The 26,517-nt window shown below is 44.1% G+C and overlaps 1 protein-coding gene and 1 pseudogene across 4 annotated transcripts in view; one reads left to right on the top strand and one right to left on the bottom strand.

The window, feature by feature from the left end:
- The window catches only part of Cacnb4 (calcium voltage-gated channel auxiliary subunit beta 4), a 253,882-nt gene that overhangs the window by 110,773 nt on the left and 116,592 nt on the right, over positions 1 to 26,517 (bottom strand). The window contains exons 1-2 of one of the 4 annotated variants that reach the window (XM_051167109.1): positions 19,344 to 19,749; positions 17,208 to 17,367 (exon numbers count right to left, since the gene is read on the bottom strand). The exons of 2 other annotated variants lie outside the window; for them this stretch is intronic. In XM_051167109.1, the coding sequence (XP_051023066.1) occupies positions 17,208 to 17,213 (6 nt within the window). In that variant the 5' untranslated portion in view covers positions 17,214 to 17,367; positions 19,344 to 19,749. Of the gene's footprint in view, positions 1 to 17,207; positions 17,368 to 19,343; positions 19,751 to 26,517 lie in introns of those variants that run through there. One more of the 4 variants, XM_051167108.1, reaches the window with a different exon arrangement.
- Positions 12,792 to 13,415, top strand: LOC127207689 (ubiquitin-40S ribosomal protein S27a-like; annotated as a pseudogene).

Below are 26,517 nucleotides of genomic sequence, written 5' to 3'. Positions count from 1 at the left end.
GTGCAAGAGGCTGCTGGGGCCCGGTAGAGAACGCTCACCTGAGCGGCTCACGAAGCAGGAAATGGAAACCAAGCTGAAAATTGGCAGAGGAAGGACATCTTGCTTGGCTTCAGGTTGTCCCTCAAGTGAGGCCAAGACGTGTGAAGGAGAATAAAACCGTGAAGCTGAGAGATGGATATGGGGCGTCTCACTGCTCTGCCCAAACACCGCATGCTGGAAATCCCACTGTTTTCAGGGTAGTGATAGTCAACCCCATCTCTGTTCTCTTTTAAAGAGGCTGGGCTCTTTTCAAAGCAGAGTGGTTTCTCGTTAAGACACACTGTTGTCAGCATCAGTGGAGTTCAGCGCAGCCTTTTCACTCACGCGCACAACATCCACTGATCAATCAAATCCACCCTTCTCTGCTCCCTCACCCCCCCCCCGCTTCAATCTTTACTGATCACATATCTACTTCTGATCAACGGTTTTTAGCATCTACACATAAAAAAGAATACATACCGCCTGTCTTTCTAAGTCTAGTGTGTAAGGTATGATAATACATTAAATAGTTTCCTACAGAGTTCCATCCATTTTGCTACAAACAATGGGACTTCATTCTTCCTTGTGGCTGGATAATAATCTACTGTGCACATATGCCACATTTTTAAGTTCACTGATCTGTTGATGGGCACTTACACTGACTTCATCTTAGCTTTTGCGAATAGCGCTGTAATAAGCATGGCTATGTACAGGTATCTCTGCGATAGGCTGAATTGATTTCCTTGAACCTTGGACCTTTAAGGGGTGGACATCTTATGAGATGACCTTACATCACTTGGAGCATGCCTCAAACCTACTTCCTTCTTTGCCTCTGGCCCGCGAGGTTAACAGCTTCTCCAACCCCTGTTCCTCATCGTTGCCATCTGACACTTCTATCAACGACTAGGAAATGAGGCTGCTAGGTTATGGACTGGACCCTCTAAAACTGTAACTCAGAATAAAACTTTTTTTTTTAAAGAGCCAGCTGAGTATCTCCTGCTTTCTGCCACAGTGATAGAAAGGTGAGTTATACACTTGAAGCTCAAAGAAGTGTCTGCCCTGTGGGAACCTCAGAGGTCATATCACACTTACTCGCATTTAAAAGATAATGGATATTTTTTTACACTTATAAAGAAACGATATCATCTATAGCCAGAGCCTGCTGAATACTCTCATCGACTGCAGAGGAACAATCTGGACACCCATACATCTTCCATTTAATATGTGGGGTTAGGGCTTTTTGCCTAGTATATCTTTGCAAGCTCTTAGAAACTGAAAATTCATATACACTTGACAAGTCAGATCAATCACAGTTGACAAAATTCTTGCTGAGCTTCTAGAACAAAGGTGTCTGATGGGCCCTCTCCACAACTTCCTCAAGGCATCTTTGTAATCCAGTCACTAAGTTAGATGCAGCCGCCATCCTTGAGTGGGCTTGCTGGCTGGCACTTTGAAAGGCAGCTTCTCAATGCAAATGCAACACTCAGATGCAAACAGCGACGAGCTGCACAGCTCACAGCCAGAATATGTTTTAGTTGCAGAGATATGAATTAAAACACGCACAAAATCTAGCCTATGCATTTCTTGTCCTTTTTCTGCCTTATTTGAATCTCCCTCTCCCTCTCCCTCTCTGTTTCGCCTCTGCTCCTCTAAATGTTTTAAGGAGAATTCACTCAACTAAATTGTGAAGTAGGCATGAGCAAATGCATTCATGCTACATGTATGCCCATGTATTATTTAAAACCAGAGTAAAATCATGCATTTATCAATGTACTGCTCAATCCTAATACAATTCTGATAATTGCCAGGCATGGTGGCATCTGCCTTTAGCTCCAATACTCAGGTGGCAGAGGCAGGAAGATCTTTGTGAGTTTGAGGCCAGCCTCATCTACAGAGTGAGTTTCAGGACTGCCAGACACACACACACACACACACACACACACACACACACACACACACGCACGCACGCACGCACGCACGCACACATACACACACACGCATACACACAGTCTAAATAAAGCTAATAGTTAAAATATAAACATATTATATTGTAGTTTTGACACAAGAAGTTAGATGCGCGCGCGTGCAACGTAAAATACGGAAAGAGCACACCACAACAGGATCTACCTCACCCTCATTAAAACACGATGCTGTACGTTAGTAATAACTTCAAAATTAAGGCTACAAAATAACACAAGAAGTCAACCTTGGACAGGTATGATGGCCTGTGCCTTTAATCCCAGCATTTAGGAGGCAAAGGCAAGCAGGTTTGTTAGTTTGAGGCCAGCCTCTTCCGCATAGCAAGTTCCAGGCCAGCAAGGGCTACACAGTGAGATCCTGTCTCAGAGACAGACGAGGGAGGGAGGGAGGGAGGGAGAAAGAGAAGGACTGACTTAACAAACACTATAAAACTGCACTAGAGAAAGATGGCACAACAGTTTGAAGCATGCATTGCTTCTGCAAAGGACTGGAGTTCAGGTCCTAGCACCCGAGTCAGGCAGCTCACAGCTACTTATAACTCGTGCTCCAGGGGACTGCATGCCTCTGCAGGCACTTGCACTCATGTGTATAGGCACACACACACACACACACACACACACACACATAATTTAAAATAATTTAAAAGTATATAGATACATATGAAAATGTCACTACTCCATATGTTAACCTAAGAATAATTTTAGAAGAAAACAATATTATTTTATAAGAGTGTAAAATTGGAAAATGAAAATACTCAAGCAATACTCTGCTAGTATGTGAGGCTGGCTTAGCTTTAAGACATGTATATGCACACATTTAATTATTTATTTTCATGTGTATATGTGTGCGCAGCACCCCAAGGAGGACAGAAGAGGGAGTCAGGTGGCCCAAAACAGGCAGTCACAAGCCACCACATGAGTGCTGGGAATCAAGTCTGAGTCTTCTGCGAGAATAGCAAGTACTCTTAAGTGCTGAGCCAACTCTTCAGTCCCCTTACATATACTTAATGACTTACTTACTGCCTCTCTGTCAAGTGTCTCCACCCATGGGCCAAGCATACACACCCTTTCAGGATTAGGCATCTGAACATTAAAATCTTACCTAAATGGCTCTCAATGGGGATTATGGACAACCCTTTGTTTCCGTATCTCTGGAGCTGACTCTCTGCTGTGGCCACCGGCAGAATTCTCTTAGCACAAGGACCAACTCTCCCCACTGAGAACCACCTGACTCTGACCCTGCAGAAACTGCTAAAAAAACGAAAAAACAAAAACAAAAAAACAAAAAAACCATGAATTTCTACTGAGTTCTCGTTACCTAAGAATTGTGTCTACGCAAAGTGATGAAGTGCCTGCTGATGTGCACATGGCCACTACTACAGTGGGGCATGGCTCTGATGAGCATCGCCTTCTGCTTCAGGCACAGATGGTCCGTATGTCTCCATCCTAGGCCAGCTAATGCACTCTTCCAGGGCCAGCGCTCTTTCTGCACTCTGGACTCCAGCACCTACTCAATGTAAGAGTCTACTCCCTCCCACATTTCAAAAGCCCGAACAATGGGAAACAAGGCCTATTTTGCTATCCCCTGCCCCCGCAACTGATCTTTCTGAATCACACTACTCTAAGTTGTTTACTAAAAAAAATAAAAATAAATAAATAAAAGAACACCTAAAACTTCCAGCTAGAGAATTCAGAAGTATGTTCAAGTCATATGTACACAGCTCCATGGAATCTCGTGGCTTAGCACGCTATGCAAGCGACAACCAATCAAAATAGATTTCGTATCAGACACATACAGAGTATGTATGGCTTTGCTACAAATGGCAAGGGCTGGCCTCTGAGTATGTCCCACGATCTTCTGGTGCTTTCCACGCAAGTTCTGCTTTCAACACTGTATAGGAAATGCTGCCCGCATATTGCCATCCCACTCGGTCTCCATAGCTCTTAAAAAGAATGCTGTTGTCAGATCTGTAAATGTTCATTCTAAATCTGCCTCTCAGTGTGTCGTCCGGTGGGAACAACTGAACAACGACACATAGAGGGAGCCTAAGAATTACTCTGGTCTGGCCATGCCAGAAGAGCACGTCAGGCTCATGTGTGCTGTCTGTGTCCCGTCATTATCTACGGAGACTTCTGTGTACTGCAGGTATGTGTAGTCTATTTTCTGCTGGAGTAACAGAAATCCACAGGCTGGATAATTCATAAAGGAGAAATGTGGTCGAATCAGGGTCTGGAGCTGAGAATTCTGAAGATACGGGGGAACACGTCAGCATGTACTGAGCTTGTGCTGCCTCATATCACAAAACACACTACCTGGTGAGATAGCAGTGCCAGCTCAGGTCTCCTGTCTGTTTTTTTTTTTTTTTTTTTTTTTTTTTTGGTAACCTCTGATGCCATCCTTGAAGCCATGCCCTCAAACGCTGATCTCATCTAACCCTAAACACATCCCAGAGGCCATACCCAAACTATAATACCCTCTAAGCTTCTTCTCAAGTTTCCTCACAAACCTGTCTTTGTTTTTTTTCCCTAGTGCTACCTCGCCCACCCCACCCCCCAGCCCCCAAAAGTATCCCAGGTCTTCATTAAGACTCAGATAAACTATCTGTAGAAAACTATGTCCACATATAAAGCCCAAAACATCTTAGTGGTAAATTACCAGCAGCAAGTCAGTCATAGCCTCAGTAGCATCTTTGGAGGCTTGTTTGGGCAGAACCTTCAAACCACCTGCTTTCATTTGCTCACTGGAATATACACTCAGACATAACAACCTCATCTTGCTTTTCCATGTCACCTCCTACCCTTCTCCAGCTTGCTTTTGCATAGTACGGCTGGCCTATGAACTCTGCAATGTGGCCTCCAGTACTTTGACCAACAGTAACCAGAGTTCAAGAGATGAGAGTAAACTGCCCATCACTGACTTTCTTCCTGGGGAATGCTCCCAGGCAAGTACTGGCAGGGTGGTGGTGCCTTCAACAGAGAAAGCTGTGTACTTCCCCAAGCAGCTTTCCGGACAAACTTCAGTCCTTCCAGGGTCTTTGGCATGTTGTTGAGTCTAGGTGCAGTAACTACTGTGTGGCTGCTAGCACTTTCTCCTGCAGTATTTTTATATGCCACTGACATCTTTACTTTTTATTAAAACCCCTCAAGTTATGCTAACTTGAGCATGCTACCTTTTTTTTTTCCTTCTGATAGAATCATCTTCTGCCACAGAACTTGTAATTCTCTGTGCCTTTGACAAATATCAATGTCCATTTGCCATTTAAAAATATCGAAGCTGGGTGCAGTGTCACACACTTGTAATCCCAGCACTCAGGGAAGCAGACGTGGGCTCATCTCTGTGAGTTTGAGGCCAACAAAGCAAGTCCAGGACAGCCAAGGCTACAAAGAGAAACCATGTCTCAAAAGAAATATAAATCTATCTACTGAATCATGTGTTTTCTTGAATTGGAAGCTCATGGATGTGAATTGTAAATGATAAAGATGCTGAACAAAACTGAACTTGAATCCTCTCAGCTGAGGACAAGTGCAGCAACTCTCATCAAGACCTGCATACAAATTATAAGAACTCAAGTATTTCCCTAAAGCCCAAACCTCTTTCGAATGTTCACCAGTGCTGAGATTTTATTTCACTTATGTTTTATGGATATAGTATCATTTTAATCCATCATCAACTCAAGACTTCAAGCTTCCTTTCAGAGCTACATCAAACAAACCCTTGAAAGAAACTGGGTAGCAAATTTGATCTCTAAGCAAATAAAGGTCTAACTATTGGTTCTGAGAGCAATATGTTCTCTGTTCAGGAAAGTCTCTGCCAAGCACCATATAAACACATGATGTAGCCATCTTTGGGGGGGGGGTTGTCTGGTTTTAAAAATACTACTGGCCATCAGAATTCAACATTGCACAAAAGAAGGTTGCCCTAGAAGGATGTGTAACGAAAGCTCTCGGTCCAGTTGGAACACAGACTGTGATGTTCTGAGAAAGGTGTCTAGCTTCTCCAGGTCTGAGGTTTTTCAGCTACAAAGATGATGCTGAGGATAGTTGCAACTTCTCCCATTTTTATTAAAAACTATCAACAAATTATTATAGACGAGTAGGGAAAGTCATCCCATGCTACAAGAAGCAAAGCCCAAGGAAAAAAATGTTTCCTATAGCCAAGAAATGTCTTACAGTTTTATATTTCGGGTTGAATGCTTTGAGGTAATTCAGTGTTTTTCTCAAGTAGTGGAGGATTTGTTTTAATATAAAAACAGTATATAACAGTCACAAACATAAATCTTAAATTTTGCTAATCATTTTATCTAGCAATTCTATCTACAGAAATAATTTTGGAGACATGTTCCCTGTATGCATAAATATTCATTTAAAAAAAAATGTTACAGTTGACCTTTATCTGCTGGGTGCACGTGAAACCACTTGTGAGTCTTCATCGGTGGCTGCAGTACTTTGGAGAAGAAATGTGCCCCCATGCACTCCTATATCTGAACACTTGGTTCCTGCTAAGTAGCACTGTTGGCGGAGGATGCGGAACCTTGAGGAAGCAGAGCCTTGAGGAGGTACACCACTAGGGTGGGGGTAAGGAATCAGGCCTTGTGAATTCAGAGCCTCATCTCACGTCCAGTTTGCCCTCTCCACTTCCTGTGTGTGGATGGAAATGTGAGCTCTCAGCTTCCTGAGCTGACTTGGCTGCCAGCTCCCTGCCCCATTACAGACTCTCCCTCTGGAACTGTTTGCCATAATAAACTCTTCCTTCTATAAATGGTGTTTTATGACAGGAACAAAAAAAGGCCAGATTCAGTGTGTGACTTCTCTTGTGACTACACTGTACAGCCAGTAAAATATCTGTGGTACTTTTTAAGATGTCATAGTAGGATAAGACTTATTTTGATATTACTTGCTTTTTTTTTTTCATTACAAGTATGAGTTATGTGTATATGCTTAAGAATCTTTTTTTTTTTTTTTAAGTCCCTATGTCTGTCATGGCATTGAGAAAAGAACTGAAGAATGCCGGTGAATTGATTATCACTGCCAGTAGAGGGCGCAGTTTGAGGTTCTCAGAGACTGATTATTCCCACTACCCCGTTTCATATTACTTAACCTTACCCAAAATAATTAATTTCACTGAATTGAAGATGTAAAGTATTTTAAGACTTAGTATTAGATTATGTACAACTGAAGTTAAAATCGCTGCCAATAAAACTATGAGGCATCATTAGTCTCAAGATATGGCTCTTAGATATGGTAAACATAAAAAATATGTGTAAGAATCAATAAAATACAATGTATATTCCTCATAAATGTTAAAATCTGAGGAGAAATTTACAACTGCTACTCTAAAAATATGCATAATATCTGTAGTTAAAACCATTGCTGTTCTTTTAGAGGACCCTGGTTCAGTTCCCAGCACCCACACCAGATGGCTCACAACTGCTCAGAGCTTGAGTTCCAAGGCATCTGACACCCTCTGACCTCCTCAGACACCTGCACACATGTGGTGCACATAAACTCATGGAAAAGCATACACATACATGTAAATAAACAAATCCATCTTTTTACAAACGAATATGCATTACGGTTTATGCAACCATGCATTCAATTTTCAGTTAACCTGACACAGGCAAAGCATCTTTAGTCAGTGCAGTTATATTCAATATGATACCCTGCGATCTCCCAGCACCTCACAAAGGGCCCTGTACATCAGGATGATTAAAATGCCGTGTCTTCTGACCTTATCAACTTCATCCTAGTTCTAGTACTGTAGTCAGACGGTGTGAAAATGTAAAAAATAAGTTTTTTTATTTTATTTTATTAATTTATTCATATTACATCTCAATGGTTATCCCCTCCCTTGTATCCTCCCATTCTTCCCTCCCTCCCATTTTCCCCTTACTCCCCTCCCCTATGACTGTGACTGAGGGGGACTTCCTCCCCCTGTATATGCTCATAGAGTATCAAGTCTCTTCTTGGTAGCCTGCTATCCTTCCTCTGAGTGCCACCAGGTCTCCTCATTCAGGTGGTATGGTCAAATATGAGGCACCAGAGTCCGTGTGAAAGTCAGACCCCACTCTCCACTCAACTTTGGAGACTATCCTGTCCATTGGCTAGATCTGGGTAGGAGTTTGAAGTTTATGGCCTGTATTGTCCTCGGCTGGTGCCATAGTTTGAGCAGGACCCCTGGGCCCAAATCTGCCTATCATAACGTTTTTCTTGTAGGTTTCTAGGATCCTCTGGATCCTTCAACTTTGCCATTCTCCCATGCTTCTCTCATCTAGAGTCCCAATAGAAAAAATAAGTTCTTAATTCCATCATCTGAATCAATAGAGCCACTGAATCAAATAAGTACCAAGGCATTCATCTCTGAGGCATCATTTGAAACCGGATGGCATCAAGCTATCAATAATGACTCTCTGAAATAGACTAGGGGACCAATATGTTTACCTGCTAACCACTCACCACATTTCCCTGTCCTTAAAGATGATTAATATTTGCTCCAACTCTTACTTTATTCAAGCATGATTTAGAAGAATATTTGAGAGACTGAGCTGAAGACATGAAAACACTATGTACATTGGGTATAGTTACCCTTAAACGAAGCGACCGATTCTTAAAAGGAATCCGTCCCTAGGACATACTATACTTCTGGGGTTTTGTATTTAGTTGATTGTTGCTCTTAGGACATCCCAAACAAAAACTATAGTGAGGGACAGAAGAAAATTTTACAAGGAAATAAAACATTAAACAATTAGGCATGATCGTGCACAGCTACAATCTCGGCACGAAGGATCTGAGACCTCCAGCTCAATACACATGCGTCATTGGGGATGTCTACACCCTCAGTGTACAGATTGGGCATCTTCGTTGTAGGAAGCATGATTCAGAGTGCAGCTCCCTTTCCTTGGTTATCTGAAAGACTAGAAGGAATCCCCTTCTCAGAAAGCTTTTGCCCTTTGCTGTTCGTAGGGCTGACGCTCACGTGTTTCTAGCTCAGACTACTGAGGGCTAGACGTGTGATACAGGAAAGGGAAGAAACTGAGCAATACACGAAGCATCTTTGTGGGAATCTGGAGTTAAAGCCTTACATAAAACATTTGCCTTCACAACATGTAGGCTTCCCCTAAATGTGTACTACACACACTTGCTTCCTTTAAAGATACTGAAAAGGCCAAATATGCAGATTTAAGTCCCACACGCTGGCACTTTACTTGGTGTGTGTCTATAATGCCATGGTAATTGATCGTTGCAGGAAGCAAATGGCACTCGGTGGCATTTGTGTCCCAAAGGAAGAAATGCTTATCCACAAATGGAACATAATTCTAGATGCAGAAAAAAAAATCTTAGAAACCATCTAATCAAACTTCACTTTATCTGAGGAAACTTGAGGGGTAGAAAGAAGACAAAAGTGCCTGTCAAACTCCCTGCTAATATGAGGCCAAAGCCAAGACCTCCAAACCCTGATAGTCTCTCAATGGTGTTCTATCACTTCCCTTTCCAAAACAAGACGTGAGTTAATTGTAAGATCTCAGGAGAGCAGTGAGTTCTTCTACCTGTCCATTTCTATTATCACCCTGGATATGGCTCGGCATTACTGCTAACTTTTATACAAAATACTTTGCACATAATATGCCATTTGGTGAGGATATACACATGGTCATGAAGTCACAGGAGTATATTCTATAAGATTTTGGGGAACCACTGTAAAAAATATATTATTCAAGAGTGCTAGAAATAAACTTAAGTTCTTGGTAGGAACTTATATGGCAAGGGCATACTTCCCCAAATCAGAAGCACATTCAATATATATTAATAATTACTGATTTACACATTATTAAATAACTTCATTTTTGGAACCATCAAGAAATCAGTGTCATTAACTGTTGATGCTACAAAGACAAGGAAATCAAGGCATGGATTTATCGTTATCAAACACATGCTCCCTCAGGACCCACGGAGCAATTCGGAAGGAAGGCAGAAAGACTGTAAGGGCCAGTGGTGGAGGATGACTCCAAGGACACAGCATCTTCTAGACGCAACCAGACTGATACACATATCAGATCACAAAGCATGTGACTGTATGCACAAGACCTGCACAAGTTCAAACCAGACTAAATTGCAGCAGGGAAAAGGGAAAGTGGAGACGAAATCCTACCCCTACCCAAGAAGCTATTTTCAATTGGTACTTGCTGGGAAGGGGGAAAATATTTTTTCTTCAGTGGAATGTTACTGGGAGAATCAGCCACACCCAGTGGTAGGCCCCAGAAGTATGTGGCCATCTTGGTGAAGAGACTTCATGTTTTGTGTATGTGCTTTTTGTTTTGTTTTGTATTTTTTGTTTTATTATTTTTTTTGTTTAGATTTTCCTTTTTTTTTTTTTTTTTTTTTTTTTTGAGAGAGAGAGAGAGAGAGGAAGAACATGAAAGTTGGGTGGGTAGAGAGAGACAGAGGATCTAGAAGGAGTTTGGGGAAGGGAAAGAATATAATAAAAATTATAGGGGCTGGCAAGATGGCTCAGAGGTTAAGAGCACTGGCTGCTCTTCCGAAGGTCCTAAGTTCAAGTCCCAGCAACCACATGGTGGCTCACAGCCATCAATAATGAGATCTGGTGCCCTCTTCTGCTGTGCAGGTATTACATGCAGGCAGAACACTTTATACATAATAATAAATAAATAAATCTGTAAAAAAATAAATAGCATACTAAAAAAATAGCAAGAAATAAACCTACTCAGGGCCACAGCTATGACGTAGGGAGCTAGACTGGACCCCCAAGAACTCTGGAACTGAGGCCCCTCTTTCAGTTACAGCATTATTAGACTGCATTGTTGTCTTATATTATAAAGCAAACAAAAGAAAGAAAGAAAAAGAAAACTTTACATTTTCATAGCTGACACCTAGGTTCAGTATAAAGGTTTAAAAAAAATAAGTTTTACAAAGACTTAAAAATACTGAGAAACACTTTAGGCTGCAGCTGAAATTTCAACAAAGCTATGAGAGCAGTGACACTGAAGATCAGAATTCTTTTCTAAACGATGCACAAGCTAAGAAGAGAGGTGAGACGAGGATGTAAAAGGCAAAGCCAGAGCCCTGTCTAACCCGCCAGGCTCCTGACTGGGGCTGCCGATATTCACGGTCTTCATCTCAGTTCCCATGAGCGCAAAAGAAAAATCCAAAATGCTCCCGTTTGTTTTACTTTTGAAGTAGTCCAAGCTTGCCTTGAACTCACGACAATTCTTTGCCTCGGCCTTCTCAGTTCTGGGGTTACACGCATGAGCTGCTACTATTCCTGTTCAAAACCTCCTGCTTTAAGCGGGAACCTTTTAGCTGGGTATGGTAGCGCACGTCTTTAATTTCAGCACTCTGGAGATAGAGGCAGGCGGATCACTGTGAGTTTGAGGCCAGCCTGGTCTGCAAAGCGAGTCTAGGACAGAGAATCTCAAAAACAGAGAATCTCAAAAAACCGAAAAGAAAAAAAAAAGAAAGAAAGTATAAACCTTTTAAAGACTTCTACAACAGATTTTAAAAGAAACAGGACGTGTAAACACTGACATGGGATAAGTACCTGAGTCAACGCTAAAACTGTACCCTGATGCTCTAAATACCAGATGGATGTGGAGCCAGAGCAAATTCTAGTGCTGGCACTCACAAACGGTCAAGAGCCGTCTGGGCTATGTTCTTTGTGTAAACCAGTATGTGCTCTAAAAACAGCAGCACAGCTTTTTCTTAGCCTCGCGCTCTCCAACGTCTTAAAAGGCTCAAAGCCTAGGTTATAAACATCTACAACTCCTTCTCTGCTGCAAACTCCCGTGTGCCAGCCCATTCAGCCAGCGGTGGCCCCTAGAGCCCTGTCTCCAATTCATAATACGCGTGTATGTCTACTATACAGCTTTGGCAACTGCAGGTTGCCATCCAGTGTGGGGCTGTGCCATCATCAAAAGTCTGAGCACACATGACCAAAGGTTTCAAGACCTAACATGTAACAAACGGATGATGGTTCTGGCAGCACATTCCCCTTCGCATGGTACACCTTGACTGCAGCCTTAGACACAACATTCCATACCACCATCATGCCACTGAACACCAGTGAACCTACCTGAAACACCACAGCACAGATTCCAAACTACAGCAATGTTAGAACCTGCATTGTTTTGACAGTACAAATAAAGTCACCTCCTCTGATAAGAGAATAATCGTCTAATTATGGAAACCAGACTTTTAGTATTTTTCTACTATTATTCCTTAACATGTACGTTTTCGATTAGCAGCTTAGCACTAGAATGTTTTACTTTTTTTAATTGCCATGTGAAGTTGCTAATACGTTTCATTTAAAAATTTTCACATAAATTTTGGCTTAGGATTAGGGCAGAATTTCAGATAATTTCTAAAATGGTCCTAAATATACCTCTGCCATTTTGTACTATGTCTTTGTGTGAAGTGGATTCTCAGCATTGGTAATTATAAAATCAAAATACCAGTCAACTCTGTAAAATTTTTTAAATGTTCTATGTACTACAGTGTCAAATACTCCCCTAAGATTCAACTGTTTCATTGTTGCATATGTATGGGTGTCTTGCTTACATGTATGACTCTGTACCACATGAGTACCTGGTGCCTGCAAAGGCCACAAGAGAGATTAGATCCTGAGGTTAGAGACAGATGTGAGGTACCACATGAACGCTGGGAATCCACCCCAAGTCCTCTGGAAGAGCAGCTGGTACTTTCAATTGCACAGCACCCACAAAGGTTTCCCTCCTTCTCCCTTCCTTTCTTTTTTTCTTGTTTGTTTGGAAAAAAAATATCTTTCTATGTAGCCCTGGCTGTCCTTGAACTTACAGTGTAGACAAGGCTGTCCTTGAACTCACAGAGATTCACATGCCTCTGACTCCAGAGTGCTGGGACTAAAGGCTTGTGCTACCATGCCCAACTTAATTCTTTATATCAAAGAAAAGAGCAGTGAAACTGACACCATGATGCAGATTTTCATAAAGACCCCTATGGGGAAGAGTATCACCCCTGAGGTTGAATCCTCAGCTGCTGTAGAAAATGTCAAAACTAAGATCCAGGATAAGGAGGAAAATCCTCTTGGTTGGCAAAGGCTGCTCTTTGCTGGTAAGCAGTTGGAAGACTCCACACTTTGCCTGACTACAGTATTCACAAGGAGTCCACCCTCCATCCTGTGTAGAGACTTGGTGATGGTGCAGAGAAAAGGAAGAAGTCTTACACTGCTCCCAAGAAGAGTGAGCATAAGAGAAAGGTTGTTTGCTGTGCTGGATACCGTGAGAGGGATGAAAATGTACAATTGGTTGCCTTGGTTGAGAGTGTCCTGATGAAAGTGGTGCTGGAGATTTCATGGTCAGTCACTTTGACAGACATCACTGTGGCAAGTGCTGTCTGGCTTACTGCTCCAACAAACCAAAAGACAGGTAATGATGTGAATTAACAAAAAGACAGGAACTAAAAAGAGATTTAAAAATAAGCAAGTACATTCATTTCATCAGTATGAAAATTTGATTTCATCTGTAATAGGTAGTGAAATTATATGTATACCAAAGGAATTGTTTTAAGACATTCTGAGTTCCTTATAATTGTGCGTGCATGGTTATGTATGTGTGGGCATATGCGGGGACACAGAAGAACTTTGTGGGATCATTTTTCTCAATTCATCATTATATGGTTTATTACTATTGAACTCAGATCATTAGGTTTGTACACCAAGTTTTATTTTAACCAAAAAAAAACTGTTTGAAAATAAATTTCTTTATGATTCATTATCAGTTAAATTCTTAAATTGTGTGTCTATTTTATGTATTTATATACTCAGGGTTACATAAAAATTTCTCAGGCAAGAAGGGGCCATGGTGAGGCAGCTGACTAAAATTGCTGTTTTCACAGACCCTCTGGCTGATACATACATGCTAAGAACATCTAAGTCTGCCTGTTTTTAAGAATACAGCTCTGTAAAGTTTGCTGGGCCTAATTTTTTTAAACTTAACTCTATGACATGAGTGACATGACTATGGGAAAAGCAGAACAAGATGAAAAATGACAACCAGTGCAGTTATGTCCTCTATTTCTCTTCCAGTGGGCTTGCTTACCTGGAAAGGGGATGGTAAAGAAGAGATGGAGAACAGAATCACAGGACTATCAACACAGTGATGAGGTCACCGGCATAGGAAGACTGAGGCCGAGGGAAGCCTGTGAGCCTTCACTTTATGATGGGTTTGCATAAATTGCTGCTGACTTTCTAGTCAGTTCCACAGAGTGATGGGGCATATACTGAGCATATGCATTGGAGTCACAGTTATTTTATTTTCAATTATGCTACAGTGTGAACAAGAAATGCCCCTCAAGGGGCTTCTTTTCCAGGTGATGGACTTTGGAGACGTGGCTAGATTCTGAGAACTCTTATCTAATGGAGCCATCTCTTTGTGGATTCATAATATGGTGGTATTGTCAAGAATGGCTAAAAGGAAAGAATGTTGACCTAATTAAAGGAAGGAGGTCACAGAAACCACTCCCTCATTCCTAACTGCTATTATGATGATGTTCTACCTAAGCACACGAGGCCAAGGACCCTCTGAAACCGTGAGCCAAAAAACAAAACAAAACAAACAAACAAAAAAAAAAACTTGAGTTGTTCTCACAGGTACTTCAGTCATGCAATGAAAAATTACTTAGCACAACTCATTATAAGTTAAAGAAGACAAAAGCTGTCAGGAAAGAATATAAAGGCACCTTGACGACAGGTGAGGATTGACATTTAGATTTCCATTGGTCACCCCCAAATGGGAAACTAACAAGAAAGTAGCACAACGGGCAAAATTCATGGGTTCTGGTCAAATTTAAGGAGTATCTCTCTTGGCAGCACAACAATACATATTTTAGAAAACCACCACTTATAGGAATTTGATTGAAGAAAAGACTATATGCATCAGTTACGTCACAGACCCTGGCTTACTCTCACGATAGCTCAGCTGAGTGAAACAGGCACATGTATGTGCCAGTCACATCTCTCACACAAACTACAAGTATTCGATTTGCTTCCCTAGATGCAGACAGGGAAACCCGGTCATTACACTTGGTTCCGGATCGGTTTCCTTACTCTAGGAATGGATCAGGAGCATTTTCTGCCCCAGAAGTGATGCTCTAACCTACCAAGAGGAATCTAAACCTCCGTGTCTCTAGGACGCGTTTCTGAAGGCCCTTAAACACATCGCCCCTCCGTGTGAAGCTTAGCCTCCCCCCTAGCAAGCACAAGGACACATTTTCTTATATAAAACAACTGTATGGCACCTTTGAAAACAGCCACCCTTCGTTCTGTTGGAGAAGCGTGGCTTTTCAACCCTCTTGGCTGTCGCTGTTCACACCAAAAGCAGTTATTTTCCTTCTCCCAAAATGTCTAGGGTAGAAAAGTCTGCCACTTAGTACCAACCATCAATTAGCAAAGCCTGAAGCATAGGTATATACAGATAGGTGTAATGTTCAAGACGGCACAGGCCATACCACATGTGAGTGCACAGACATTTAGACAAACAGTCAATACAGCTTATTGGAAAGAAATATCTTGAAAAAATAATGTATAGTTATCCTTGGAACAGTGTACAGTACATATAGACTTAAACACATGCTTTTATACATGCATTCAAACAGAACCTAGCCATATAACTGGTATAATTTTCTTTATCTGTTACAGCTATAATATCTCAATGGTATTGATAACTACCTCAAGTTTCACTTCCGTGATTGAAAATATTGAAAGACTGTATTTTCCTCTGCAGTAGATGCCTTGAATTAAGGCATGACCGTCTTTCTCCCCAAAAATGACCAGGGTTCTTCCTTTGAGTGATTTAACATGGAAGGAATTGGGAATGGAAGAGCATGGCACACAAGAAACCAACTACAACGCACAGCTAACCCTGGCTTCACTTTGTAGAAATTTCTCTGAGAAGCTCTTATCTCTTTAACTCATTCAAAATTCTACATGGTTGTGTGAAGCACTGTCTGCACAGTGCCAGCCCTAGCATGCTTGATAGTTAGTGACGTGACGACAACACATAACAGACCAGGATGTAACACTCAGTAGCACACTGAGAACAACCTATTTACAGGGACATGTGCAGTCATAGCTGAGAAGAACATGGTACAGTAAGCAGCGACTATCTGAGAGGAGTGGGTCTCAGGTAATTTGTTTTTCTGCTTTTTGACTCTCCTTATTCATTCCTATTTTTTTTAAGTCCCTGTTATTATTTGTATAATAAACCACCAGGACCTGTATTAAGATAGGCTGGAGCAGTAAAAGTAAAAGTGGGGTGCTGTGTAACACGTCCACAGAAGCCAATGATAGCCTGTATACACGACCTGTGTAAGTGGCCCAGTGTCAGCACAGACTCGTCTCAAGTGCAAACTACACGTATTCGTGTAAAGGTGATCCACAAAGTAATGTGGGCTGTGGAGGAAGCTCAGTGGTACAGTCCTTGCCACAAATGCACAAGTCCCTGGTTTTTATCCTCAGAAAAAAAAAAAGAGAGAAAAACTATAAAGTAATGTGCTAGTCTATGTGAAATCTGCTCTTATGACAGACCTTGGGGACCACTGAGTGATTTTATTTTTTAAATTTTCTTATACTTGAGAATGATCCTGCCCCTTCACTGCCTTCCTGGAAACTAAGAGCCAAAGGTAACAGACCTGTCCAAGCAGGCTCCTGGGGACTAAAGAATCTGTTGTGTCCATACCGAACTGTCTCAGCATGCTTCTCTGTCCTTTCTTTACATGCAGAGTGGGAGACGGCGGCCACAGACTTCAATCTAGGGCCCTAGAAGGATGATATCTACCTGTGGGCCAGACTCTTAAGAAAGCCCTCCCACCGCAGACCCAAAAACCTCTCAGACCATGGGCCCAAGATGTGCTCACAGCATCCATTAGTGCTTTGTTCTGAGTGTAAAACATCTGTCTGTAGGCAAGATGCTCTGTTACAGACTCACTGCACAGACATGCTGACTAGATGCATGCCTGACACACTGATCTCCATACACCCCAACAAGATCTGCCATAGGGAGGAGTGGTAGGGGCTCCCAACCTCCCAGAGGATGTGCCATTCTGAGCTCTTAGTGCCTATCTGTCCTTGGGCTGCAGCTGGCCACCTTAGTGAAGGCTCTGCACACCTATCCGGCAGACCTGTTCCAAGCACTCTGCTTCGATCTGGGCAAACCCCACACTTACAGCCATAAATGCATTGGCACTGAGAGGGACTGCCGAGGATGTGGCACTCCGGCTGTGGCTTTATCTGGCACTCCACCGGCTCAGCTATTTGGGCCTAGTCTTCTCCATTGCCTTGAAGCTCTGTTCACACCATCTTGGGTAACACATCACATTATTCTTCCTTATAAAAACAAATAAACTCGAATGAGCATTCAGGGTCAGGTCAGCCCTCCGAACATCTCCATCTTCCCCTCCTCTGATTTATGTGCCACAGTGTGCAACCCACCCCCAAAAAGCCTCCCAGACTCTCAACTGCAAACTGGCCTCCACTCCTCAGGTCTGTCCACCTTCCTCACCTCCATGGTTATACACAGCCCCAGGAGCTCAGCCTGCTGGCCACCACTGAGTCACCGGGAACACAGCACTGCAGTACCTAGCACTACCCGGCATCAGCGATAGCCACAAATCAAGCCACTGTACTCTTCCCTTCCTGCCCTGCAGGAAAATCTGCTGCCCTGAGAGACTGGCCCAAAAGGAAAAACAAATGTTTCTGTACTTCTAATGGCTCCCCTCTGACCCAGTGCATCTGAAAATGTATTCAGTTCTAGAGAACAAGGAGCTACACACATTTAGTTCCTAGGCGACTCTGCTGCCCGGCAGCAGCTGGCTTCTAAAAGCATTTCTGGAAAAGAGAAAACAAACTCCAATCCACCTCAAAGCAACGCTGCCCCGAGTTTAAAATCACAGTAAGAAAAAAACAAAACAAAACAAAAAAAACAACTTACAACTCTTCGAGGCATCACATGTTTTATAACTGAGTGTGAAGGCAGAGTGCAAGGAACAGCCAGGCTTCCTGAGGAACCCAGTTGGGGAGCTGGCTGACTAAACTCCTATAGTGTCTTCCATTCCTTGACCCTACCTGCAAGAGCAGGCCTTCGTGACTCCAACCCCCAACGTTACAGACTACGGTCCCCTCCTTGCAAAGGATGGACAGTGCAGTCATTCTAAAGCATGGCAGGTGAGAAGCAGGGAGAGTTTGCAGGAGGGGAGAGTTAGAGTTACAGCTAACACAGACAGAAAGGGGAAACGGAAAGCCTTATGAGAACGGAGGGCCGCTGTCTTTCACGGGCAGCAGTTGTGATGCATACATGTACACTGACATATGCCATAGGCTTCTTCTTTCTTTTCCCTCCTGTTACAATGTTTATTGGGTGATTTAGCCAGAGAACCTTATATAACACAATTCTGTTTGAGATGTGGCAACATGCATGACATTACACTCATGTAAAATTCAGACGCCCCGCAGCATGTCCCATGGGCCACTGCTAACCATCCTTCTTCAGGGGGTGTCTATGTAAGTGATGCAAAAAACAGGTGCTACCACCAGCAAGAGGAAAAGGAAGAACCCAGCCATCAGTTTTCACCTCTATGCACACTGCACGCTATACCACGCTACCAATTCAGGGATTGCAGAAAACCATTTCATCCCGATGGCAAAACATTGCAGGGGATGGGGGGGGGGAGGAGTGGGGGGCTGAGCTATTAGGGAACAGGAGTCCAGTGTTCTGAGAGCAAACACACATGAGTTCACTTCAGTCTTGCAGGGCACAGCACGGGGACACCACCTACCATCCCTGCGCTGGAGTACTGTGTGCACGACCCTTCGCATCTGATTTCCTTAACAAAGAAGCAGCAGAAACGGCACTGCTTGTCTGGCCGGTAAGCACGTAATAACACAGCTACAGCGGAGGACCTTCCACTCATGCTAGCTCAACAAACCGTGTTATTATATAATGAATGATTTTCCTAAGAGCCCTGATACTGGAAAAACACAGCACTTTCTGCATAGTTTAAGTCAGTCTACAAGGGGCAGTTTCCCCCTCATAAATCAAGCGTGGCCCTGGTCACACAGAAACCCCAACAACCTATTCTCTTAGATGCCTTCGGTATCAAGTTGATTCCCCTCTTACTTGACGACAAATAATTTCAGTTAGCTTCAAACTACACAAGAGAATACACAGCTGCTAGCAAGCACCCCAATGCTGTTGGCTTTTAGCTCCATGTCTCCTGCGTTGCCTAAGAAATAGGAAGGGGGGGGGGGAGTGGGAGGAGGAAGAGGAGGAGAGAGGGAACCGGCTATCTATGAAAAATACTTACAGCCTCCGAGTCTTCAACTCCATGCAGGTACAAATTGTCATACATGGAGGTCTGATAACCCACAGCACCTCTTTTAAGGCAAGAAAAAACAAAATTGCTGCAGAAACCACAGCTAGAGCTAAAAAAGCAAAGGCCCCTCTCTCTGGAAGCGCTGTGCCTGTCTTATCAGTTCCTGTGGATTTGCCAGGCACGATGCTATTCACTCACACCCCACACAGGGCGAGGTTATCCCCAGAGACGCTCCAGACCTGGCATTTTTATCTGCCTCCCCAATACAGAGCATAAAAAGCAAAAGCCTTCTTCAAGCACAGACTGGTGACAGAGCTAGGAAAGCGGCCTCTGATTGGCTCGGCTTCCCTGCTTCAGTCAGCTGAAGAGCGTTCCCTGGGAGAGTAGAGGGTGACTCTGAGCATCCTATCCAGCACGGAGATGCTTCTTCCTGTTTCGCCTGAATCGTTAGTTCTACCACGGACACTTGGCAGTATCCAAAAGGCTTGTTTGAACGTGTAGAAAGGAGGGCTGTCAGATCCTCGAAACACAGCCAATTCATCCTCGGGATTAAATGTACATTTGGAGGACGGAGCAAAGGAGAGAGGTTTTATTTTTGAGTGTTCCTCAAAGATAGGTACGCAGACACCAATCTCCATCCAACACTTGTACTTTGCAGAGACGGTTTAAGCTCTAAGGACAGACACCAAGTCATATAGAAAAATGTGACCTAAATGATTAATCTAAATAACAGACAGTAAGGTTTGTAGCCTCTCTATAAGGAAAGTTTTCAGTATTTTCACCAATGTCTGCCTTACTGGCAAGATAATACGCTTCTGTCACTAGTGGAGCCTGGAGAGGAAGGCAAAAACCTCTCAACTTTTAGACACGAAATTAAACATTCCTTTAGTTCAATTTGTTTAACACTCCTCTTTAAATAACAGACTAATTTTTGCTAGAATCCTTCATCTGATCCCCATACCTCTGTTTCCTTTGCCTTGAACAGCCCAGAGCAGGGCTCATTGTGCCCCACAACTCACAGAGGTAGGTCCAACCCCTCCCCCTGCTCCCATAGGGTACTCACACTGACGGAGGACAAATTCTATAACTGGGTCACCTGAGACAGAGCTCCTCTATGTACTTACGGCTGCCTCCTCACCAGTAATGTTTTGTAGCCTGAACCAGGAAAACCTACAGATCACTCTAAAAAGAATCCAGCTAAATTTGGAAAGAAATTGGTGAGGACCAAGTAGCATCATCTTGAGTTGCTGCATGAATCATGGGGGGAGGGGGGAGGTAAGAAATCACCCAGAAACTCCACATCAGCTTTGCAACTAACTTGCTGATGTGGGCCAGTCATTCCTGGCCTCTGTGGGCTTTGGTTCCTTCGGCTGTGACACTGAGGAAAGAAATCCCTCGGAGAAAGAACTTTGCAGATCTAAAGTGCAACATAAACACTTACCAGTGACAACCCTGCTTTGTCAGCCAGAAGGCACTGGCTGCAGTTCATGGGAGCTCAGCAAGGAGCCATTGGTCCAGACCTGGGAAAAGAGGTCAGTCTCCTAGCCAGTCTGAATAGCCTAAGTCTAGAGCAACAAACCAAGTCATCAATCTTGACCCAAGAGCTGTAAGAGTTTAGGATACCACATCCATTCTCCCTGGTCTACGATGACCCAACCTTTGATGGCTTTCAGTCAACTTATGCATCTCAACATACTTTCAAATCTAAAAGATGGCAAGGCAACTTGGATCCTTCCAGACTCCCTAGATGGTCAGCTCACACAGTATAGCACCCTTAATTCAGTGCCTACCCAAAGGCACTGCAGGAAAAGAGGTGTGCTCCACAGATTCTACACAGAAAAATCCTGAGCTAGCTCCACCTGCTGATAGCTGCATGCTGGTGCAGGATGCTGGCCCGTGGACCTCCCAACTCCCCTGACTTCAAGAGGCCTGGGTCAGAGGAATTCTAAGCCAAATCCATGTGTCAGACTTGGCTAACATTTTAATATAGTGATATTAATTCTTTGAGAATTTCATACAATATATTTTCATCATTCACCCCGCCTCAGCTTCTTCCTCTAACTCCACCCAGATCTACTTCCCACCTCCCCCCCCCCACCCCGCCCCACTACTGCCAAACAAATGTTTTAGCCAGAATATTCAGAAAGCCAGGACAAGATCTTTTTTTTTTTTCTTCCTCAGAGTCTCCAAGATAGTTCTATACTTTACTATTTCAACTGGGAATATAGCTGTTTCCTGATTATTTTTAAACAAGAATCAATTAAAGGGAGGAAAATGAAGTTGTCTGCTTTCGGAATTGACCAAAATGGGTGAAACACTCCCTGCTGGGAAACTGTGCAAGGCTCAACTGCTCCCCTATATATGGCTGCCTCGCATACCAACACTGATGCAAGACCTAAAAGGCAGGTTATAAAGAGCAGGGACTTGCTTCATGAGCCACTCATACAGCAGTCTGCCATCTGACTCAGGGTGAGCATGTTGGCACAGAGGCCTGAGTCAAGCGCTGCAGCTGTGCTACTCCTTGCAAACCCACACCTAGCTTGGGAAGGGCAAAGGTGGAGGAGACGCAGGACAAGGCTGCCTCTGCCTGCTTTCCAGGAGTTAGAGACAAATGTCCGACTCAGAATCACAAGGCAGTAAGAGACCCCAGAAGTCATCAATCCAGACATTTTCCCCACACAGACATGATAAATTGCTTTCTTCAAAGCCTGTGTTCTATACATATTTTCTCAGCTTGGGCTACATATAACTTGGAAGGCTCTCTTCTCCCCCATCCCTGGCCCTGACCCCAAAATGGCATAACCATAGTTTGTCTCTTTCACTCTCACATTCACTCTCTCTCTCTCTCCCCCTCCATTCTTTCCTCCCTCCCTTCTGTTTGCACAGGGTCCCACTTTGTTGTCAAGCTAGTCTCAATCACGGAGTCTTCCTACTCCCGCGTTCTGAGCTCTGGAGTTACAGGGCCACACCACCACAGTCAATTCTTTCCTCCCTCTCCTAGCCCCTCCCCTTCCTCTTTTCCTTTCCTCTCATCGCCTGTATGCATATGTGGTATGTACTCGTGTGTGTGTGTGTGTGTGTGTGTGTGTGTGTGTGAAGGCAAAGGTCAGCATTAATGATCTTCCTCGGTAGCGGTCCACTTTTTCTGAGACAGTATCTTTCACCAGATCTAGAACTCACCAATTTGGCAGTCTGCCTGGCAGCAAGCTTCCGGATTCTACTACTTCTACTATGTTCTCTGTACCCCAGTCCTGGGCTCACAGATGCACACTGCTCTGCCCAGCTTCCCCACGCATGCTGAGGGTCTGAATTTGGATCTTCATGTGTGGGAAGAAATGAACCATCTCCCCAGCCCCGACCTCTGCCAAGTTTGAAGCTTCAAAGACAGAGAGAGGCAGGGAACATGCTCGCAAGTGTCGTTTGGTGAAGTAGAGGCAGGTCACCATGGTGGGGGTGGGGGGACGTCCTGCGCTCTCTTACTTTCTCCTTGGTGAACAGTGATGATCGAAGGCCACTTAGGGGCCAGTGAGGTGGTGTAGCGCGTAAAGGTGCTTGCATTACAAGCTGAGAGAGCACGGTCCGACCCTCAGGCAAAGGGGGAAGGCAAGAACTAACTCCCACAAAGGGGTCCTCTGACCTGTACATGTATGTGTGTCCACACATACACATCATGCGTAAATACAGAGGCATGCATACATACAGACAGACAGACAGACACACAGACACACACACACAAATAAAACAAACAAATAAAACTTTTAAAAATTTTTAAAGATTTATTTATTTTATTTATTGTATATCAGTGCTTTATCTGCCGAAGAAGGCATCAGAGATCACATTATAGATGGTTGTGGGCCACCATGTGGTTACTGGAAATTGAACTCAGGACCTCTGGAAGAGCAGGTGGTGCTCTTAACCACTGAGCCATCTCTCCAGCCCCTAAAACTTAAAATGTAAAGGCCATGGTCACCCTAAACTGAGGACTACAAACTGAACAACAGACTGGTCGGCCACCTCGGGATTGGTACCTGCTGAACCTACAAATCACCTGAAGGTCTCAACACAGTGTTTGGGTTGATCCCTGGTGAGGGACTTGGTTCTGGGACTCCCGAAAGAAGCTCGGATACCAACAGAAAAAGGAACTGGGAACTGTAGAAGGACTTGGGAACTGACCATCTTTGTCCTCACTTACTCTGCCTGCCTTAGAAGTTCTGAAACGTCCCTCAAAGCCTCCTGTTTCTCATCATCTCAAGTCCCCAGTTTTTCAATGGAGTCCAGTGACTCCATCAGGTTCAAGTTCCAAGAGCCAAATTTCAAGGGTATATATATTCCCCTCAGCAAGAAGTACAAGGAAGCCGGCACTGTGGTACACACCTATAATCCCAGCACTCAGCGAGGCAGAGGCAGGCAGATCTCTGTGAGTTCGAGGCCAGCCTGGTCTACAAAGTGAGTCCAGGACAGCCAGGGCTACACAGTGAAACCCTGTTTTGAAAAGAACTGCAAACCTGGGCGGTGGTGGCGCACGCCTTTAATCCCAGCACTCGGGAGGCAGAGGCAGGCAGATCTCTGTGAGTTCAAGGTCAGCCTGGTCTACAAAGTGAGTCCAGGACAGCCAAGGCTACATAGAGAAACCCTGTCTCAAAAAAACAAAAACAAAAACAAACAAACAAAAAAAAAAGTGCAAAGAAACTAAGGAGGGAACCCTTGTCCTTTTGACTATGAGTTTTCCAGGCTGGATGGATAGCAAAGAAACCACTTCCTCTCCTGATCCCCTGCTTTAAACTAAACTGGGATTCCCAGAAAGCCCTGAGGCTCGTCTCACAATGGTATTTCCCAGTGCTGCACTTGCCTCTCAGTTCCAGTGGCTTCCAAAACCACAGAGACTCCCACAGAGGCTGCCACAATGCGGGGGGATGGGGGGGCGTTCTCTCCTGCCTGGGTTTCCACCAACCCGCTTCCTTTTACCTCTCCATACAATTACCTCTCCAGACAATCAGCGGCTCAAAGGCACAAGATCCCACACAAAAGGCACCACCTGTATGCTTCTACGTCTATAAACCCTACATGGGTCTTGGAGAGCTTCTTGTTGGTTTTTGACAAATGCCTCAAACATTTGATGAGACGGAGGAAATGGCAGGGCCCTTAACCAAGCCATCTCACATAGTAAAGACAAGAAGTTACCTTTCCATACCCAATGCTGAACCTTGTGGATTAGCAAACCCATGGGCTTCCCAAGAGACCAGGGGACCAAGTGGTTTTTTTGTTTTGCTTTCTGTTTGTTTGGTAAGGATGGTAGAAGGGAACAGAAAGGTGAGAATAAAGTGATATGCTATGAATTGTGGGTAACCATGAGCAAGACAGTTGGAGCAGCTTTAGAAGTTTTAAAAGAAATTGATACCTGCTGAGTGGTGGTGGCGCATGCCTTAAATGCCAGCACTCGAGAGGCAGAGGCAGGTGGACTGCTGTGAGTTCAAGGCCAACCTGGTCTACAAACAGAGTTCGAGAACAGCCAAGGCTACACAGAGAAACCCTGTCTCGGAAAAAAAAATACAAATATCTAACTTTTTTCAGCCAGATTTCTCTGAAATTGAACTCTTCTAAGCCAATGTAATTACATATTCTATGGCAAGACTCTAAGAGGTCCAGAATGAGGCGAAGAAATAATGTTTGGCCTCAGCAAGCACACGCTTCCTGTTGGCTCCACAGACTGGAACCCAAGCTCAAGATCTTTGGTGGTTTAGTCCTGGGAATTATATTGCTATTTACCAGTAGCTGTGGCCTACTGATTTTCTCCTCTGCAAGCCCTCCTTGCCTCTACAACTCTGTGAGGCATTGCAGGTGTTAACCATCATAGCGTTGCCTCTTCCCTGACTCCCTCAGACAGGTGGTGGCAACATGGCAGGAAGAAGAATGAGAGTAAAACAAATTTTTATAACAACCACAGACAGTGGGTTGTGCATCTCACAGCCTTCTGTGGCCGTGCTCTGTCTCACCACCCAGGCATGTCCTGGAATCCCTGGGGGCCTCATCTGTAGTACAAGGTGACAAAATGAGTTCTAGAACCAACGAGCTAAAATATGAAAGGCACAGAGGAGGTAGAGTGGGAAATTTTGGCTTTTGTTTAGGGTAAGCAGAACAGAGGCAGGGCTGTGTATGCTGCCCCCTCCTGGAAGGCCATGCGCAGTACAGTGTGCATAAAGGCAGTTCTCAGGCCGTGCACCTGCACTGGGTGTGAGCACCTGCCACTGTGTAACGGGAGCACTACTGTGTAACGGGAGCACTACTGTGTAACGAGAGCACAATGGAGCAGGGAGGTTACAAGGAAGGGCTGGAGAGTCAGGCTGCCTGTGTATCTCAACTGGACCACATCCCAGCTGGGCCACACTGAGCTACTTTGACTTTCTGTGCCTCGGCTTCTCATGCATAGAATGAGGACTAGGGCCAGGTTCTTGTGCAGGTCGGAATGTAAGAAGCTCAGAGAAAGTCAGGTCAGTACCCACTGCGCATCATCCTGTTACTGTTGTGGTTATCATTGATCTCAGCCTGGGCTCTGGCTTGAGCTCCTCCGACCCTTTACCTCTGGGGTAGTTTCCAAATATTTGCACTTGACACAGACCTGATCCTGTCAATGCCCACTTAGGTCCCAAAGCTGAGAGTAGCATCCTGCCTCCTGTTGGCCTACTTTACTTCATGCCAGCTCCTTCGGGCTGCCTACCTGTTTTATCTGGCCCAGCTGACTGCTCCTTATGCTAATGTTGGCATGTTCACTGGGGCTCCTCTACCTCCTCCCAGCACTCACTACTCACTGGGCCTCTGAGCTGCTCTCCTGCTCTCACGTTAGCCTCTCCAACTGTTTGGCTTATTTCCTCCACACCCCACCCCGTTGGCAAGGATCCCACCCTCAGGAACATTCTGTAGCAAATGCCACTGCTGATCATAACCAGGAGAGGAGAGGAGAGGAGAGGAGAGTGGAAAAGACAGGGGGAGCAGACAGGCAGCAATAAAGAGGCAGAGACTGAAAACTCTTGAGATGCCCCAGGTAAGAATGTGTGGACCCAGCGCCCTTCTTCCCTGTCATGTTTGATGGCTTCAGAAGAAAACTCTTCATAATTCATAAAAGAGTGAGTGAAAGTTATTATATATACATATATACATATTATTATAT

Source organism: Acomys russatus, chromosome 24 (assembly GCF_903995435.1).
Source record: "Acomys russatus chromosome 24, mAcoRus1.1, whole genome shotgun sequence".
Taxonomy (NCBI): domain Eukaryota; kingdom Metazoa; phylum Chordata; class Mammalia; order Rodentia; family Muridae; genus Acomys; species Acomys russatus.
Note: the sequence above shows the minus strand (reverse complement) of the source record. Positions and strands in the feature narration are given on the sequence as shown.